The sequence below is a fragment of the Scomber scombrus genome, chromosome 6 (assembly GCF_963691925.1).
Source record: "Scomber scombrus chromosome 6, fScoSco1.1, whole genome shotgun sequence".
In the NCBI taxonomy this organism is placed as follows: Eukaryota; Metazoa; Chordata; class Actinopteri; order Scombriformes; family Scombridae; genus Scomber; species Scomber scombrus.
The window spans coordinates 8,045,365-8,066,118 of NC_084975.1; the positions used below are offsets into that span (position 1 = coordinate 8,045,365).

Here is a 20,754-nt window from a genome sequence, read left to right on the forward strand (position 1 = left end):
TCATTTCTAGGCTGAGAAACAAGTGTCCCTTAAACGAACAACGCGAGGTTGCTGTCCAGGTTTTGGGGATTAAAACCACCGTCGGTGCTTTTGCAGGAGCTCTTTGGTGAAACCAGTTTGTTTTTAAACCTGTTGTGTTTGTGATGTGATCGGAGATACAGTCTTATTCAGTTAAGAAGGAGTTCATGTGTTATAAAACATTTTTATCCTAAAGATACAGTTAAAACTTTAAATTGAAATAGTTATTAAGACAATAGAGCGATGCCCTCAATGGGCTGAGGATGCCTGTGGTCCCAGTAGGTGTATTTTTGGACATTTAGATTGTTTTGGCGGATGTAAATAGTAGTCTTATGTAACTGTTGACTGGTCCTGTGTTAATTGAGTATCAGTTAATGAAATTTTAATCAGCTATCTTGTGCTTTTGCACACCTGATCCAACAGCTGCCATGTAATTTGAGAAGAGTTTAAATATTACAGTGAGTTAGTGTCAAATGTTTCCAAAACAGCATGCATCAAGACAGTAGCACCAGTACAGTCTAAGCACTGTGTGCATGTAGAAGTTTCTAGTTGAGGACCCACTGAAGTATCAAGATGTCAGTGAAAGCCAAAGCCATTTATACTTTTCAAAGTGAAAACAAAGAGGAGATCAGCATTCAAGAGAATGAGGAACTGGTTATCTTTGATGAGAACTCAGTGGACGGCTGGTTTCAGGGGGAGAACAGTCGAGGGGAGAGGGGTCTCTTCCCTGCATCCTATGTGGAAGTTATTCGCACTCGTTCAAACTCTAACGTGACTGACTGCTCCATCAGTCCAGCAGGCTCTTTAGGAAATGACTCCTCCTATTTCCCTTCAACTCCAAACACCACTCTTCACATGCAACAGAGTTACTATGACGACGACGACGATGACTGGGATGACTGGGACGACAGGTCCACAGTGGTGGATGATGACCACAGTAGGAGCCCTGGTGCAAATGGACATTCCAATCAGAGCCCACTGTCCAACAACCCTAATATACACTACCGGGCCAAACCGCACATGGAGAGACAAGACAGCATCTCCAGCTCCAGGAAAGGCAGTATGGTGGGCAGGAACTTGAACCGCTTCTCCAGCTTTGTCCGATCAGGGGTAGAAGCCTTTGTGCTGGGTGATGTACCCATGATGGCAAAGATAGCTGAATCATACACCATTGACATGGGTCCCCAAGGGCCCCGATGGAAGGAGAGCCCACAGCCTTTCTCCTGCTCCATTGAAGACCCCACAAAACAGACAAAGTTCAAAGGCATCAAGACGTACATTTCGTACCGGGTCACACCGAGCCACACAGGGCGCCCTGTCTACAGGCGCTACAAACACTTTGACTGGCTGTACAACCGCCTACTGCACAAGTTCACTGTGATCTCCGTGCCTCACCTGCCTGAGAAGCAGGCCACGGGGCGATTTGAGGAAGACTTTATTGAGAAGCGGAAGAGACGACTGATACTGTGGATGAACCACATGACCAGTCACCCTGTCCTTTCCCAGTATGAAGGTTTTGAGCACTTTCTGATGTGTGCTGATGACAAACAATGGAAGCTGGGCAAGAGACGAGCTGAGAAGGATGAGATGGTGGGTGCCCATTTCATGCTGACCCTCCAGATCCCTAACGAGCACCAGGACCTTCAGGATGTAGAGGAGAGAGTGGACACCTTCAAGGCCTTTGCTAAGAAAATGGACGACAGTGTCATGCAGCTGACACATGTTGCCTCGGAGCTGGTGCGTAAACATCTTGGTGGATTCAGGAAGGAGTTCCAGCGGCTGGGAAATGCCTTCCAGTCTATTAGCCAGGCATTCATGCTGGACCCTCCCCATTGCTCAGATACCCTCAACAACGCCATCTCCCATACTGGCCGCACCTATGAGAACATTGGAGAGATGTTTGCAGAGCAACCTAAGTATGACCTCTTCCATATGCTGGACAAGCTGTCTCTCTACCAAGGCCTGCTCGCCAACTTCCCAGACATTATTCATCTACAAAAAGGTAATGAACTCAGTAGTTTCAGTGTTTCAGCATTTTCTCTCATGTCTTTATGCATGCAAACTCCAGTAAAGTGGAATAAAATAATAAAACATTATAATTATGATAACATTCATAGTTAACACAGATGTTCAGATGCAATCTTCCACGATTTTTCATTCCCACAGCTCCATTCATATTCATGTAAAGTTGGTTCTCCATATTTAACCCTCAGGCAGAATATAGAAGCTATTATGCTAAAAGAAGAATACTCCTCTAGTTTCCCCAAGTTTTAATTAAACCTAAATACTGAAACAACCACAAATGTCTGAAACTCTGTATCAGGATGTTGAACAGGTGCTGTAGCATCCTACAGCTGTGACAACAGCAACTCTATTGGAAAGTGTAGCAAAAGCCTAAGCCAATCAGTCATACCATACTAAAATACAACATGTCTGCTAATAGAAACTGTTATCACGCTTCGTTTGTGTTCTGTGCTCATTATTTTGTTATGGATGACATATTAGGTCGAGCTTTGCTTCCAGCGTCTCCCCTCCCATCAGCTCCCCTCTCTATAGTCACACACCTTTTGAAACCCAGAATGAAACATCATGTTGGCTTTATTTATGTGTCAGTCTTGGATATTAGGTCAGCGTGTTTGCCTGCAGCATCTGAGGTTATTTGCTCCACCTCCGTGACCCCCATCTACCCAGACACACACAGAAAACTCACATGTAACGGATGTATTTAATGTTGTTGACCTTAAATTCCTCTGGGCTCTGTTCAAAACTTTAATGAGACAAATGGGATATAGAGCTTTGTTCTAGTGTAATATTACAACCAACAGCCATGATGTTACAGTGAAACTTGAGTAACATTGGCAAGGAGTAGTGTATGGAACAGTCAGTCAGAATAAGTGGCAGGTTATCAGGTTGCCTTCACAATCTTTCTTAATTTCTTAAGTGTTTTCCCCATTTGTATAACCATTACCATTTGAACCTGTTAATAGTCAAATTCCTGCTCAGATTTGAGGGAATCAGAGCTGATTGCAGTTTCACAAGAACAGACAAGGAAGTACTCCTTCAGATCCTTGTGTTTTTATATCTATTTTCATCAGCAGTTAACTTTCCAGCTCAATGACATCTGTCTTTTTTTTCCAAAGTTTCTCATGAGTAAGGTTTCTGTAGGTAACACTTATTTCTGTGGTTGTTTGATCAATACATATTGATATTAATACCACTGCCCAATTCAACTATTATTTACATCAGATAAAGTGCTGTTGTTGCTGCCCTAAATGTAAATGACTTCCTAGTCACACTTCTTTTAATTGTTAGATATGTGTAACACATCTAGTGTGATCTGATTTATGTCCTCCGAGGAAGCCTTTAGGTTGTGCAGCATTGTTTGCTGTGTCTAATACTTTACTGTTGTACACCAGTCTACAACAACAAAATGATATTCAAAAATTATTAAATAGCGATAGCTGGATTCGCAAGATCACACGAGAATCCATCTTGTCAGGCTTTAAGTTATGTACTTGTGTGTTAACCACCATCAGTCAGCCTCGTGAATCCTGCTCTCTCACAAGGTAAGACAGTGATAGATGGTGATAGACAGACAGATAGACAGACAGACAGACAGACAGACAGACAGACAGACAGACAGACTGATAGTGTTTGCCCTTTTCCGAGTAGTTTCCATGGACAACTTCTCAGATGGTTCTGTATAACAAACCATCTGGTGTGTCATGTTAGATGGGAGTTGGAGCTCAACAATTTTAAATTAAATTGTTAGTTTGTGTTATTCATCATCATCATCATCATCATCATCATCATCGTCATAATAATAATGATGATAATAATAATACATGTTTTGAACACAGGCCGCATCAGTGGATAAAAAGTAATATTATGGAAAATATTTAATATATTTCATACACAATTATTCAGCCGTTGATTGTTGAGGTGACCGTCTATTGATCAAGGAAATTTGCATCCCTATGTGGGCTCAGCAATCACCACCACTTTTCTATCTGAAATCTAAGAGTAGTACCTTTCACACATACACATCACAAGTCAGGAGATGTTTCTTTAGTGCATAGATTTCCAAGAAGTGGTTCATCCTGTTTGTAATAATCAGTGCTCACAGCTGTGAATGACTTGAGTGTAAATACCCACAGAAGCAGGTGATGCTCTGGGCATTTACTGGAAAATGTTGTACTTGTTCTGCCACTGGAATCAATGACATGCTTTACTCTTATGTGGTATCATGATGTTTAATCAGTAACTTTGTTGGCTTCAAATCATAAAGCATGCCATTGTCCTGTCACTGTGGCATACCTGATTTGAATATGCTGTCACAGTTGTGTTTGACAGCTGATTTTCATAAACCACATGGTAAAATATTAGTTCTGGTAAGATCTGCATCTCAGGCGTCATTTCCTGTTTACCATGTTAAGTTTTTGTCCAAGACAGTCAGAGCACTGGCACATTGGTATTCTGTGTCAACCCACAAACAAATAACCACATGTGTTGATTGGAGTTAGTTCAGGAGGAAGGAAAGGGCAGCTACCAGTGAAGAAATTATGTTGCTGGCAAATGATATTATCTCTTCAAAACAGCTGGCACTCATTATCACAAAGATTATTTGCGAAAATTCACTCCACCCTGGAATAAATGCAACATCTGAATGATATTAATGGGTCAAACCACCCCATTACAAAAAAATGCAGCAGATTTTATTACTCAGCCCTAGAGATTACAGGACATGCAGATAGGTTTAGTTACGTATGCAGAAGTTTGGAGATATCCACCTCTGAAATGAGACTCTCAAAACATGGCGGACCAAAGAGGAGAATCCCTTCCCATCCTATTATTTGGTTGACAGAAGTGGATATCTCAGAACCTGGGTGCATAAAGCCAAAAAGATCTTGTGAAAAATATAAATAATGCAGTATTTAGATTTTTTGGAATAATTTTCTCTGTGGAATTGATGCTGAGCATAAATTGATCAGGTATGTCCTGTGTAAAAGGCCAAACTTTTGAGCTAAAATTATGCTAAAAGTAAATGTTTTCAGCATACTTTTACACATCATACAATGCTCCACATAGTTTTGCTTTTGCAGCTTAGCTATACTCTATTCTTGCATTTCCGTTTATTAGCAAAAATGGGGTATAAAGTGAACACCAACATTTGCCTGAAAGTTGGCATTCATTCATTGACTTGGTCATTTTAAGTTCTAACTATAATATGTCTGTACCACTGAGTACTGAAAACTGTTGTACTGAAAGTTGGCGTTGAATGCCCTTTGGTCAACTTACTATTATATCTTATAGTTCTTGATTAAATTATTATTTTGCCATGTTCAGGCTATTTTAGATGAGGTTAAGTTCTTGAGATGACATGTAATAAATTTAGCACTTTATGAAAACAGTTTAATTTGGGAATCTGTACAGAACCTAGCAAAGAGACAACAAATACTGTACATGAGGAGGTTGAGCAGCAATGTTTTTGTGCAGGCAGAGACCTTTTCCCTCTGCTGAGTCTTCCCTGTCGGTCCAGATAACTTTCCTTGATGTGACTTGTGTTCTGCTGAACCAGATACAGCTGTGGCAACACGTAGAACACACAGAACTGAGGTCAACCTTTTCCGGTGCTGTCCTCCTCCTCCTCCTCCTCCTCCTCCTCCTCCTCATTGCTTCTTTCCTGCCTGACTCTCCTCTTCACTGAGGTCTATAGGAGCTGGCTTTTAACTGTGGTCCTGGCGAGCCTGTGAACTGCAGGAATGTCTTTGAGATGTGGTGTTAGGCAACGAGTGCATGTGGCCTTGATAAAAGGGATCAAGGGAGGAGAAGGTTTTGGGTAATGTCAGAGTGATTTTTGAGTCTCTTTCCTTTTGGACTCTGCTGTTACTCAATTAGAAAATGAGTCTATCGCGAATGCTCTACCTCTGTTTTGTTATACCCGTCATGTCTGTCTGATTCTTTTCATCTATTTCCCTGCTGTTTCCCCCCCAAGACACCCATATCAGAACTGTCAAAGTCTGTCTGTGCAGCTGCCCTGGTTTCAATAGTGGAGTAAATCTAGTCCAGTCCTTAGGCTTGGACTTCTAAGAGTGCACTGCTTTGAACCTCTGCCAAAACTACTCCCATAGTTAGACCCTTATCTCATTTGAAATACAATTGAAAATCTTGATCTGAAGGGTTAATTGTATTGCATTGTTACAGAATAAAGAGCCTCTGAGGCTTTTGTGTGAGTGCAGAAATGAGCTACTCTACTGCAACCTCACTGCCTGTTACAATTACTAATTTGTTGGTAATCCTGGTATTTGTGTTGTCTCCTCTTGAATGATTAGAATTTATTTTGAGTTATTGTACATAATCATAAATTGAGCAGTGTTGGTCAGTCTAGTCTCACAAAATAAATATGTTATCTCGAAATTAGATTACATTGACTGTCAAAGGGCATTGACCATTCTGTGATGAACGCAGATATCACGTTCTGTAGATCTTGTACCTGGCAACAACTGTGGCACTAATCTCAGCTGAAGCTTTGATTTCATACAAAAGAGAGCACAATAGAGAGAAACCAACCTAGTCCTTTTGTAGGTATCTAGGTATCTGATCTCATGTTGTGCAAGAGGAAACCTGAGGTATTGAAGCATCTGCGTCACCTTTGTTCTCAGAATGACATGTTGAGGAAAGTAAGGCAACAAAGACTTACATTTTTGTGGGCAAACCAAAAAATATGAATTTATTTTTGTGGGATTGTTAGAAAGGGCCACACTTAACTTTTAACTTTCACTTAAGAATGCCGGAGCACAAGGTTATAAATTACATAAAACTAAAGTAAAAGACAGATGTGCTGTGGTAATCTTTAGTGCATTTTTAAAATTAAACTGCAGCAGACCTTTGCTGTTTCATTTTAATGTTTTATTTTACTGCTATAAAACATAGAAATTGTGGGGCTTGTTTCCTATCTTTATTCAGTGTGGTCTTTCATTTTGAGAGCATGACGTATTGATTCCATGTTCAGATTTTGTAATTCAAGTAAACACAGACAATAGAATATATATTTTTAAAACAACAGAGTCAATGTGATGTCACCCATTGGGTTGTTAACTGTCGTTTTGAAACCACAAGTTTCGTGTCTTGACCATCGCCATCTTGGATTTGACCATCGTTATCTTTGATGCTTTGATGCCATCTTTTTCGGAGCCAGATGTCCCCGTATTTGTACGAGAAGGTGGAAATGACCCTACTGCTAACTGCTAGCTTGGTTAGCACGGTGTATTTAAAGTCTATGGTTAACTGTGATGATGCTAATTTTAGTCTGCAAGTAAAGTGGACATATCTAGAAAGAGGCATTGATCGTTTAATTGTTCAACACTACACCTGGCATTCTGTTGGTTTGGGGTTTTGACAGGGTTGTCGCACAAAACATCTGAGAGCAGAGCAGAAATCTGATAGCAGATGTTTCATGAGCACAAGAAGGGCACAAGAAGGGTTGAAACTGGAGTGCTGGAAATCTGTGCAAGAAACAATACATTGGAGTGAAAGCATACAGAATAAATCTAAGAGCAAGCAGGAGCTATTTGAGTACAAGAGCAGGGTTTTGATGGAAAGAATGACACAATTTGACACCGAAATCAATAAATCGTGCTCTCAAATTGAAAGAACACATTCTCGAGTAAAGATAGGAAAAAGCCTCATAAGAAAGAGTGTTGTGTGTCTTTTCCTCCCGTGCGCTGTTGCTGGGATAGAACCTACAGTGATTCACAGAGCATTATTCAAATTAAGAATGACCTAGCTTCCCTGGTACGCCTCCAGTTTGCCAGTCAGACTTCTAATCTGGACAAGAGGTTAGTTTTCCTCCATATGGCAACACATTACAAATCCACATGCAGACTATCAGTTTTAAGGAAAAGATATTCTGCTGCCAGTCTGAGGAAATGTGTGCACCAAATGCCACCATGATCTCCCATTACAACTTTGGGACTTTGCCTGCATGCACACATGAATGTCTCTATATGTTTTGTCCATATAGTTCTCAGTATTGTTATGTTTTTCAAAATGCTGACTGGACCACATGATGTGTTTAATATGGTCTCACAAACATGTTACGAATTAACATTCCATACACTGCTTGCAACACACAAGAAAATACTGCATTGTCAGCAGGTAGACAAACCTCAATCCATGAAACCAGGCTTGGGTTTCAGAGGCATGCAGTGGCCCAGTTACAGCACCTTTTGAATGTTGATTGTATGTTATTTTGTTGGCTACAGTCCCCTTTACTGACTCTGGTGACCATGGAGAGCAAATGTTTTCTCTCTCTCCTGTTTGCAAACCCATAAATCTTGAAATGCTAGGTCTTCGTCTTCACACTCACTGTCTATCCACGTGCTTGTGCATTCCTGTCTATGTTGGCCCACTGCACTGCTGTTTCACACTAAAGGAGATTACAGATGTCTCCAGGAACTCAGTCTTAACCACCAATGCCACCGCCTCCCTCCTCCCCTCAAAGAACCACAGATTTGGTTCTATTAGGGGAAAAAAGGTGCAAGGTAAGAGAGGAGGCAGCCAATATCATGAGGACTAGCACCATGAATATTCCGTGATTTTTAAAAATATTCTCATCCATTCACATAACTATCTTTAAATGGTAATTAGATAAAAACCATTTCAGTCTAATGTCAAACAACACCACCATCAACTGTGCCTTCTGTTAAAGTAGAGTTTAATGGTTACGGCTGATTCTGTCAACGAGTCTAATGTGCAGAGCACACCAACAATAAATTGACCTTCCTACAAGTTGTGTATCCAAAGCCTGATATATCTTATTCCTCTGTGCCATAGACCTCCAACGTTGTCCAAAAAAGATTAAAAACACGTCATGGAGCCACATTGCTGCACCATTAGTCGTGCTATCACAACCTCTTGACTTTATACTAAAGTTATTTACAATTCTATGCTGTTGTACAAAGTCAAGAGGTTGTGATATGTTGCCCAACAAGCTGTGTAAACAGAACAGCGTTCCTGTGCATGCGCAGTGACGTCTGCTGTACATGGAAGTACTCTCCTGAGACTGAAAATGTGAGTCTTTGGAGCCATTGCTTAACAAACTACCATGACTATAGTCTTTGTGGTGAAGGAACTTGTCACTGGTGTGTTTTAAATAGTCTTTCGACAACAACAGAAGTCTATACTAGAGCTCTGGCTCTGCACATGAGCTTTGTTGGCAATAAGAAAAACAGAAAATCACAAGCTACTTTACCTAGTTGGCTTCACAAGTTCAAACTAGACATATGAGCACCAGCTCTGGCAAATAAGAGGGGTTATCATCATAGTCAGTATACACTGTATTAGCCAATCAAGTGTTTTAATGGCTGTTTGATATTACTCGTTACCTCTCAATCAACAAGACAGGATAAAACATTCGTCACTAGGAGAACCTAAGACACATAAAATTCTGTCTATGAAGTTGAGGCGAAGTGTTTTCACATCTGATAAGCCTTCAAACTCTTTACTCAAACTAGATTTTCTAGATTGTATTTTCAGTGCCTCTTCAAAAGACTACACTAATGGATATTTTATACAAAAAAATGATTAAATTATAGTGTGTAATGTGTAGTGATGAATCCACAAACAATTATCACCAGACTCTGCAGTTCTTAGTTGCAGAAGTTTTAGTTTCTTTCAGGTCATTGTTTTGGTTTTACAACCCGCAACTTTACAGTTTTTGGTTCACTCTCACCAGAAACCACAACAGATGTAAATATAGGGCTCAAACTGCTGACTTCAAACTGTAATGTACAGCAGCTCTATGTCTGCTGGAGGTGTAAATTAGGCAACAGTCTGCTAACAAGCTAACACTTCATTCAGCTTTATATATTGATAACATTTCAGTGTTGTGATACAGTTTGTTGCAGACTTTATTTCTAAAGTCTGATAACTTTAGTGGAGATAACTCATGCCATCAGAGTAACCTCTGCCTGTTCCCTGAGACCCTAAGTTTTTACAGAAAGCTGGCAGTACAAACTGCGGGTGCAGAGTTTAAAAATCGATCATTTACAGGCAGGGAATGTCCCCTTGTAAGATCCAGTATTTTTTCTTGATCTATAAAAATATCTTGGCTTCTGCTGCCAAAGTGTTGACCATTTTCTAAAAATATGCCTCTTGCAGTGTTCCCAACTTTGTGGGAGTGCAACGCTAAATGGCTGGAGTGCCCCTTTCATTGGAAAACTCTGAAAGTACAATGTGTTTGTCTGTATATTTGTTATTATAACCCTGTCATAGATTGGCAACCTGTCCAGTGTTTACATACCTCTAACTCAAGCTGTGATTCGAGCCCCTCACAACCCTGACCAGATCGCAGTACCATGAATAAATGGAAAATAGAGGTCATTCCCATCTGCATTTGTTTATGTTTGGATCAATTCATTCTTTGGCATCAGGTTCACCAGTTAGCTCACAGATAAATTGTTTTCTTGGCTCTTTCCATTGAGCAAATATGATTTCTACCTCCAGTGCAGCTAAAACTTACACTTATTCTGTTTCAGTCTTGCTACATACACGTGTTAAATTAAAAGATAGTATTTGTCTCATTAGTTTCTTCATCTTTTCACTCCCACTGCAAAAATGAAGCTTTAACGGCCAGAAATGCTCTGGCGGCCAACTGTAGCTGCAGCCTTGGTAACACTAACACGATGCTTGGAGTTGGTATGGAGACACCAACACTCTCTGGTCCCTTTCCTGGCGTCATGATGTTGATGTGCGACCATTGCCACACAATCTTTAAAGGTTGAGACAATGGAAAAGTACAATTCTGATCATCCAAACCTCTTCATTTTTTTCATGGAAACATCTGTTGCATAACCAACGTTGTAAATTGATTTACCATCACGATAACAAACAGAGCCTTGAAATTTCAAGAGATGGTGTATATCTCAAAAAGTTTAAAGAAACTAAATCTGACTACATAAAGGAATTATGATATCACAGTGACTGTTGACAAAGGTAATTTATTTTATGGTATTTGTGATGACAACTGACTTTTTTTTAAACATTTCTGAAAGTTGTGAGATTGTTGGCTGACTTTGAAAAACCTACGTTAAAACTTGTAATAAAGCCAGTTCATTTTGTTCCAGATGGCAGCTGGAAATCCCAAATATTTTTTCTACATGTCAAGTTCCACTTTTGATTTCAAAGTGAGTGTTTGTTTTCATGCAGATTATGGAAACCTTAGCTGTGGATGGATGAAATAAATCCCTCCCCTGAGGAATTCTTTGAGATGAAAATGTAGCTATTAGCAGTGGTAATGAATTACACTTTCCTTCGAGATCAGTGCTTAGCATATCCTTAAACAAACATACCATGACATCAGCATGTCTAACACAGGCGTGGATTTATTACTCCATCTGCGGAAACACGAAATATAAATCAGTTTTAGATCGGATTCTCTCTACACGTGAAATAAATAACATCTGTCGAACATCTCTTTGCATTGCTTTAATTAAGAGCTTCGATTTGAGCAGGCAGTTCTTCTTATTTCTGTGCATAGCAGTTGATTAAAGTCATGGCAAAATGTTGGATGTGCACAAAGGAAGGTAGAGAGTACAGAGGAAGTCACAGATTAAGCATTTCTGGTAACTAATTCTCCGTGCAGGCTAGAGAGGGAGGGGTGGTTCTGTTTTGAACATTCTTCATTTCTGAAGTAATGAAAAAAACAAAGAATTGGAAATATTTAGTGTCCCATAGCCAGTGAGAGTCAAAATTTGGCTAGAATATAAATGGATAAAGGATATTTGAGATGACTAAAATCAGTTGTGAGCACATTCCATCTCAGGACAAAAACTCCAGTTCTGTTTTTTATCTGTGTATCTGATTGGTTCCTGTAAACACTATTACTGTTAGCTTACTCAGCAGTGGGGTTTTTTCATGTTTGTGTATCCTCAAGGCTTTTAAGACCCACTTTAAACACTGAAAGAGTCCTTTTGACCCTGTCATGCATTCTTGAAGCAATGTCTCAGTTCCTCTGTTCTTCTCTTCTCTTCTCTTCTCTTCTCTTCTCTTCTCTTCTCTTCTCTTCTCTTCTCTTCTCTTCTCTTCTCTTCTCTTCTCTTCTCTTCTCTTCTCTTCTCTTCTCTTCTCTTCTCCTCTCTTTTCTCATCTCCTCTTCTCTAATCTAGCTTCCCTTTCCTCTGCTTTCAGCTCTCCTACACAGTTGTTTTTCCTTTCCTTTCCTTTCCTTTCCTGTGCTCCATCAAGCTAGACCTTTCAAACCAACATTTAAAAGTTCACCTTTGACAGAACAGAGAAGCAGAGTTCAAAATCAAAATTATGCTATTGTAGCTAATTAGCTTTTCCATCCACTTATATTTAACTCCTTTGTCAGAGTATGAACTGCTTCACACATTAGGAATAGTTTGCAGAGTCATGAGTCAATGGTCCAAGTATATCTTTTTAATAAAATGTGTGAACTTATTGTCCCATTAGACCGAGCTAACAGCTTACTCAGAGATAATGAATGATGTACAATCCCAGGGACAGAATTCCAGAAGGGGTTGCAAAATGGCACAGTAGAAAGAAAGAAAGAAAGAAGCTTGGAGAGCTGATTGACTAGCGCTAGCATGTCCCTGACTTGTTTGTGTTGGAGCTGTTAGCTCACTAGCTGCAGTGGTTCATCAACTAGCCCAGCTGGTAGTCGCTGTGGATGTATTATAGGAGCTGGATACTCTATTCAAAGAGCGTGCTTATTCACTTGAATGAAGTGTCTGCAAACACATTATAGTGTTTATGCATATGGCTCCTGGGATAAATAGGCAGCAAAGCACAATGGTGCATAGTGAGGTGTGACATGACCCATTGCTTTTCACTGGAGCCAGTTTGAAGGCCAGATTTGCTGCTTATAGTCAGTGCCATATTTTCTATTTGGAGCCAGAAACTTTCAGATAATGATTTCAGGATGTTGCCTTTCATGCTCTGGAAAAATGCCCCTCTACGTCAGCCTGAAGCTAATGCTAGCTTACTGGGGTACTCACTTATTGATCTAATGTTAACTACTTTAGCTAAATTGTGCAAACAGGTGCTTCAAGTGTGATTAAGTAACAAACTAAACAATTAACTTACAGTAGTCCCACTCAGTGCAAGTATGGAGCCAGGGAGAGCAGCAGGTGAGCCTATTGTCAATCACAGCTGTCAATCAACAGCAGAAGTGGGTGTCTTAAGCCTTATAATCTTTATAGTAGTAGGAGTAATAATTTCCAAAATGAACACCAGCACACTTATTAGAGGGCCTGTATTTAGTGATTGAGATCATAAGGACTTGTTGAAAAAGATGATTGGTTGGCACTTTTTGAATGGGAGTCAGTTAGAGTCAGCATCAACAAGACCGTGGGTGGCATTGCACTTTAAGATACTTCTGCTTTGGCTTCAGGCTGTGGTAAGTGACGCTTGGTGGTGCCACTGTATCAAGCGGTCTTAATAATCCCTATGTTCCCACACTTCAAGCATGCACAGTTTATTTTGCTGTTAAACATTGTGGTGTGACGTGACAGGGACTCACCTAAGAGAGTGCACATCTTTCGTAGCATTACTATGTTGCAGTATTCTGAGGTGCTTTTTTCTTTGTTATTTAAAACCAACAGAGAACAAATATCTCTTCAGTTCAATGTGGTGCTTGATACAGACGTCAGCCCCTCTGCGCACACACGCAGACACACAAACACACATCAGAGCTCTTGACTAATGTTCACTGTTTTGTAGTGACAAGCCTCATTCTTCCTCAATGTAGGATCCACTAATCTAACGTTGTGAGAGTTCTTTGTGTGTTTTAAGTCTCTGAAGAAAATTCAGAGATTTATTTATTGTACAGTATTTTACACTGATGAGTAATTCTTCATTTGCAAATTTGAAATTGAACAGTACACCACCTTTTCTAGTCAGTATTTTGACATTAAAACTTAAAAACATTTTTTTTTAAAAACTGTATTCTACTTTACATGAGTAATGGCTCTTTCAGTCAGACAGTTCACCAACCCACCGCACATTATCTCAGATTTTAACTTGTAATGTCATCACCTGCCAAATATGTTTTCTTTTTACTTATGAGAGAGAAATTTTGCCAGGTCTTAAAGGAAAAATGGGTGGTGTTGTGTGTTTTGTGGTTTGCACTGAAGCAGTGAAGTCATTTCATACTAGCGGCTACACTTTGACATATTAGTCCAGTAATGTTTCACTCCCACACACTTGCACACATTGAGAGGATTGTGAAGCAATAAGCAATGTCTCGCATTCATAAAAAAAAAGACATCAGCATATCTTGATTTGTAATGAAGGGTCATCTCAGTTCATCCCAAATAAGTTTCTCAATGTCTTTGTTTTTAAAATATAAATATGGTAACAAGTACAAGTTGAGAGGCCTCATTATTCAGTAAACAGCCCTCATAAAACATGAGTGTTATTAATGCAATATAAAGACATTTTGACAGTTGTTTCAGCTTATTACCAACCCTGATTAATTGAGTGATTCTACATAGGACTTCTTAAAGACATTCATTATAGTATATAGCCAGACTGTTGAGTCTCAGCCAATGTTATGTTATTTTGAAAGATTGTAAACACACTGTAGGGGTCAGCAGATTTACATAAACTAGTTTCAACAGAAGAGGATCCACTCTAGTTAAATGATGCCTCCACTTAAACAGGAAGTTGAGGCATCATTAAACAGGAAGGTTAATTTAATGAGCTGTGACTGGAAGCACGATCCCAGATAAAAACTAAGTACAATATACATTTTTTTCATCAAAAATGCTGTGTGGTAATATTTGGATCTTGTTAATGTTTAGTTTGAACTCAACCATAAGGTATAGGGAAATGTCAGTAACACTGATATATAAATACAAGCAACCTATACACTAAACAAGTCCTACTATCTTAAAGAAGCACTTCAAATGTCAAACACTTCCTGATTTAGTCCTTCAGTGACCTCAGGACGGCACCTCCCCACCCAGGGGGGTGGGGGCTATGGGAATAGGGAATTTAGCAGATGCCTGAGTTCAGTCGCCCAGAGGATTGTGGTCATAGTTAATCTCAACCGTCCTCATTCTTTTTCTGTCTGTCTCATACTCACACGTACTGGACTGTAGAGCCTTCACTTTCTGTCTGTTCTCAGCTCTCCGGCACACTGTTGTCCTTTCCCCCCCCCCTTTACTTTCCCCTCCTCTCCTCCCACTTTCACCGCCCACTCCTTCTTAATCCCCTACAGAATATTTACCACAGCACAGACCCATCAAGCTGTCACATGTGAAATAGTTAAATTATTTCTTCGGCTCCAGCCATGAAACATGCGGTAGCCGGTCTGGTTGGGTAAGATAAACAAATCTGGTAACTTTCCAGACCATTGGCCATGTATCATAGAGCATTTGTTAGCCAGAGGAAAAAAGGAGGCATAAAAACCTAAAGTGGTTTGTTGAATACATGGTAAAACTACACCTCTTTGCTCTTTATTCTCGCACAGTTCTTTTTGTTGCTTGGATTTTGCAGTTTTAATGGAATAGTTTTGTGTCAAATTAGAGAGGAATTGTAGCTGCAAGAAAGAGCACATCAAGCTTTTTGCTGATCGAAAAATGTTGAGAGAGGAGTTGGGTTTTTAGAATAGAAGGAAACCTAAACAGCTGTGTTTTTTTACGTTTGTCACATTTTTACTTTTTTACACTTATATTTTGCAACTTTAATAGTGTAGTTTTGCAATAGGTTAGCAGATTTCAGATTCCAGATCTCTTTGTGATGAGATTTTGCATCCCTCTTTCTATACACACACAAACACACTCTCTCTCTCTCTCCCTCTCTCTCTTTCATTCACATACAACCACAAGCCTCTTTCCTTTATGTCCCACAGACATGCTATCTGGTGATGCACATTCTCCTCTCATGTGGAAAACAGAATACATGAATGTAGGTCAGAGACACAGACTTCGGTCCACACGCCTCTTCACTGGAACAGACTGAAAGTGCTGTTCATGCTTTCCCAGACTTCTGCCAGTAATTCCATATGAAATCCAGGACGGCATGAACTCACAGATACAGTTAACGGATAAGACCTGTACACTGCCGCAGCCACATTAAAGGCTGAGCACCTAGCTAGTCTGGACTAGTCCGGAGAGCTAAATTATCTACACAATGTCCGACTAAAATCTGCGTTCAGACTGGTTTTGGGTTTAGGTCGGATGTGATTGAGACAGACTTGCTAATCTGATGGGAAATGCAGCATGGCTCTGTGCCATTGGGCTGCTTCAGTATTTTTCTGCCCCTTGGAAAGTGACGTCATGGTCGTCTGGGTAAATGTGGTTACAACTTCTCATCACACTGAAACTAGACGTTCGGTATGCAATGGAACAAAAAGTGATTGTGTGGTGTGTTCCCTGCTAAAGCGTACAGCTTTACAGTAGTTAACTTCTGGGGAAAAGTTACGATGTTAGTCTTTACTGCTAAGCGCCACTGTGAAGATACTGGCATTTAACTTTTTTTTTCATATAGCACAACATACAGGAATACAGACACACTCAAACAGCAGTGAAAATCTGACTGCATTTAACTTTAGTTTTGTGGGTTTTTTATGATCCTTTTGTCACAAGCACATATTAGGAGGTACTTTACAAGTTTCACATTAGTTTAAAATAGTACATGTTGAGTGGATTTATTAAAATAAAGGCTCAGTTCGCCCAAATTATTTAAAAAAAAAAAAAAAAAAGAAGAAACATTTCTCACCTAGCTCTAGTGAGTAACAGTGCAGAGTTTTATGGTTGAATTTAGGCTAATGTAAAAATAGGGTTGAATAGATTTTTTTTGGTAGAAAGCAGTTCCAGTGGAACCAATTAACTGTGAGCTCTGTGGACACTGTTGAAGGAAAGACGTGTAGCTGTTAGATTTTTCAATGTACTGAGCACAAATAAAAATTCTTTCCTGTTTTATCTACTGGGGTTGAAGCAGAAATCTTAAGACACATACAAGAAAATAAAAGTGAAACTATGTATGGCCACATTCCAAGTGGTACGTGATACATTTTTGTTGTATTTGGGTGGAGGCAGAAACCTCAGAGACAGAAAAACTGAAAAAGCCAAAACTGTCCACATGACTGCATACTGCACCAAAGAGGTTTTGGGTCATTTGAGTAAACTGACCCTTAATCTGTCAGTGTAGCTTCCAACCAGAGTTCTGTTGCAATAAATCGTGTACTAACACAATTTACCATAAACCTTAAGCACTCTGTTTTTAGAATAATTCACTTTTTTTTTTTTTAACCTAGGTGCCTTCGCCAAGGTGAAGGAGAGCCAGCGGATGACTGACGAAGGGAAGATGGACCAGGACGAGGCTGACGGCATTAGGAAACGCTGCAGGACGGTCGGGTTCGCCCTACAGGCAGAGATGAGCTACTTCCATCAGCAGCGAGAGGTGGACTTCAAAGACACGATGCAGGCCTACCTCAAGGAGCAGATAGCCTTTTACCAGCGTGTTGTCCAGCAACTGGAGCGCACCCTGCGCATGTACGACTGTCTGTAAAGACACCAAACCGCTGCCTGGTGCAAGATGCCAAAAACCATACACACACAAGACAAAGGAAGGACGGCCAGTGGCTTGACTCTTTACTCAAGGCGTTTTGTATTGGTCCTGTTTGGTTCAGTTTGAAAAGACTTGCAGATAAATGAAGCAGCAGTTACTGGAAGGACATTCAAAGCCAGTCATTCTTTCACTTTGATGGATTCAAAGAGGCGTTTCTTGTTATTTTAAAGACCTACTGTACCTTTTTATTTCTAAAATATACATCACGTCATAGGCAGTGTCACAGCATATTGTTTATTTTACATAATTTAAGGCGTTTTGTAACATTAAAATGAGAGTATAGGTTTCAAATTCATAGCGATTTCTATAGTTGATTGTTCTATAGTGTTACACATTAAAGCCATGAAACGGGTTCTGTTATGAAAATGTCCCCTTCTCTCCAACATCATGCACTTTGGCTCCTCCAGGGACTGATTCAACATACTTCCAAAATGGAAAGAAAAAAAAAATTCTGGTTTATTTAACAACATCAAAGAAACATTCCAGATCTTTTAGATTTTTTTTTTTTAATCAAAGTGAAACGTTTTTACTTGTGAAAAGTGAAACGTGAAAAGGTTGTGTCCAAAAAGCGCACCATACACAGCATAGTAAAGAGAACTGTCACCACCGCCTCTTCATGTTGAAGGCTTGATCTGCTCAGGTGAAACACTGACTAAACTTTGCACCATGTGGAGGACTCACTGATACTGAATGTCGTTCAGTTTCATTGTGCCTTAAAGGATCCGAGGCATTCTGATGAGATATATTGAAAAGGACGTTTGTCTGTAGCGTGGCTTTTTTTACAGAGCAAATTGTTGGAATGAGTTGTGTTAAAAGACAAGTTTGCACACGTTTTTATATACTCGTGGTTCAAAGAGTGTATGTGGTTGTGTTAATGTGTGGGTGAGCGAGTGAAATGAGTCAACTACTGTGCTGATCAATTCCCTTTTCCACGGTGGAAAACCAAAATTTGCATCTTTATATGTAGCAGCAGGTTCATAGGAAAAATAGGGTATTAACTGTTTGTGTGAGGCACAATATCAACTTGGCATTTCAATGTTTATATTAGATCACTTACTTGACTTCCTAATATCAGAGTTTTTGTCTTTTTATGTAGGCTGGGTCAAAAAAACAACGTTTTTTATATTATTTGTCTAGTATTTTTAAACCACATAGTCATGCACAAAGAAAACTACTTTATATCAGTCAGGCTGTCTCTATACCATAGCTGTAATAACTCAATAATCCATACTCCTTTTACATTTACATCCTTGTGTACTCATTTTTCCACATTGAATAGAGACTGAATTGTGGATTTAAGTCACTCTTCTCAGCCTTTATTACAAAATGAGTTGTTCCAGTAACATTACTCATCCTGTTAAACTAGAGGACAATTTCATGGCAACTTTGAGGTTTGACGAGACTATCTTTAGCGTCGTGACGACCTTAGAGGTTTATGTGGAGCCTGCGTTGCAATTATAAGCATTACCTCAAGAAGTGTAGGGAATGTTTTTGTGAGCTCAACATGCTTTTTTCTTCAAGCAGTTCCTAGCTGTGAGACACTGATTCTTCACTGGGATGGAAGAGGGTTTGATCTCTCAGTTGGTTTACCTGGGTGTGGATGAAAAAAAACTGAAATGAAAATTAATGTTGTGAAATCGCTGCCTGGTGTTTTTGAATTTCAGCCTGTTTCAAGTCAGAGCCTTATTATGGTTCTCTCAAAACAAAGGAGTGCTGATTCAGAGTCCACGTTTCTCAGTAAACAAATGGACTGTGTGTGTGTTTGTGTGTGACTCAGATGAGTGTTGTCTCAGTTACTGGTACTGTTCACTCCACATCTGCAGCCTTTTAACTCTTTGCTGTCTCAATGTGGTGTTGTTTTTGTTTGTTTATTTTTGAACAAACCTTTGGCTTTTCATACTTAAGCTCTTTTTTTTCTGTCAGCATTTGCACTTGCCATTTCTCCAAGACCAAAGAAGTCAGATATTTTCTACTGGGCTTCCTTTTTTTTCTACTCAGTTTGGTTGTAGTGAATTGAATTTGCTCTCTGGTTTTGTAATTGAATCTGTTCTACTCTGAGGAAAATGTGCAGACAGCATTTGGAAAGACTTTAAAAAAACATTCCACAAAGAAACTATAAAGGACACCAAAGGCAAAGACAGATTCTGGGCATAATGCAAGGTGCAAAAGGAAGAGTAAAAATCCATTCAAAGTGCTTGCTGCGCCAAACAGGTTTCATAATGACACTTTACTCTCATGTTTCAAAGCTGCATGATGAGTTAAATGTAAGGCATTTCACACAGGTGACTGTTTTTAACATGGATGTGTGACCTGGAGAGTTGCAGGAACTTTATAATTTGGTTTCGGTCTCTGAAATAACAGATGGTGGTTGTCAGTGAGTAATTTGTCACTTGATTTAAGGGAAGGGGACATAAAAATTTAATAAAAATGATGGTGATCGCTGTCTGACTTTGTCATCTTTGTGGATTTGTGTGTCTGAAATATCACTCAGAAATCAAGTAACACTACAATACAGCAGCAGTATGAGTTTGTTTTCACACACACACTATCTGGATCACTTAAGTATTCGTCATTATAGTTGGAAAATGTGAGCGTCATATTTTATTTACAATAACCCAGAAAAGTCTCTATCACGATTTGAAAAACACAAACACTGACGTGAAACTGGGACACTGAAGCGTGCATCCAGTGTATCCACTATGTTCGTCTCGTCAGGATATTTATGAGCAAGATGTGATGACACATACAAACAGTTTGTGCTTAATATATCCAAATAAAGGGTAGCTGGGAACTGTGTTACAAATTCCAGTGTACATGTAAACACATTGGCTCAGTGACACCACCAAAATAAATGAAAAGATAATTACAGTACTCTTTAATTTGATTCAAAGTTAAAGGATAAACTAGTAACTTTTGTGTACCTTTAACTTTTTATCTAACACCGTCATCAGGTCAAAAACACTAAATCCCTGCAAATGTAATGACATTCCCATTATCTTCCTCTTTGTGTTTAGTGCTAATTAGCAATTGTTAGCATGCCAACAGGCTAAAACTAAGATTGAAACCCATGGTAAACATTACACCAGCTAAACATAAGCATGCAAGTTTAGTCATTGCGATCATGTTTGCATACTCAAG

At 39.5% G+C, this 20,754-nt stretch overlaps 1 protein-coding gene across 2 annotated transcripts; it reads left to right on the forward strand.

Annotated features, from left to right (window-relative positions):
* Positions 1-591: 591 nt before the first annotated feature.
* snx33 (sorting nexin 33) lies at positions 592-17,881 on the forward strand. Of its 2 annotated transcripts, XM_062421140.1 has the most exons (3): positions 592-1,755; positions 1,963-2,020; positions 17,303-17,881. In XM_062421140.1, exons 1-3 carry the CDS (start codon positions 592-594, stop codon positions 17,554-17,556), a joined length of 1,476 nt encoding a protein of 491 aa, XP_062277124.1. In that variant the 3' UTR covers positions 17,557-17,881. The 2 variants fall into 2 exon arrangements, with proteins under 2 accessions (XP_062277124.1, XP_062277122.1); XM_062421138.1 differs by having other exon boundaries at positions 592-2,020.
* The last annotated feature ends 2,873 nt before the right edge of the window (positions 17,882-20,754 follow it).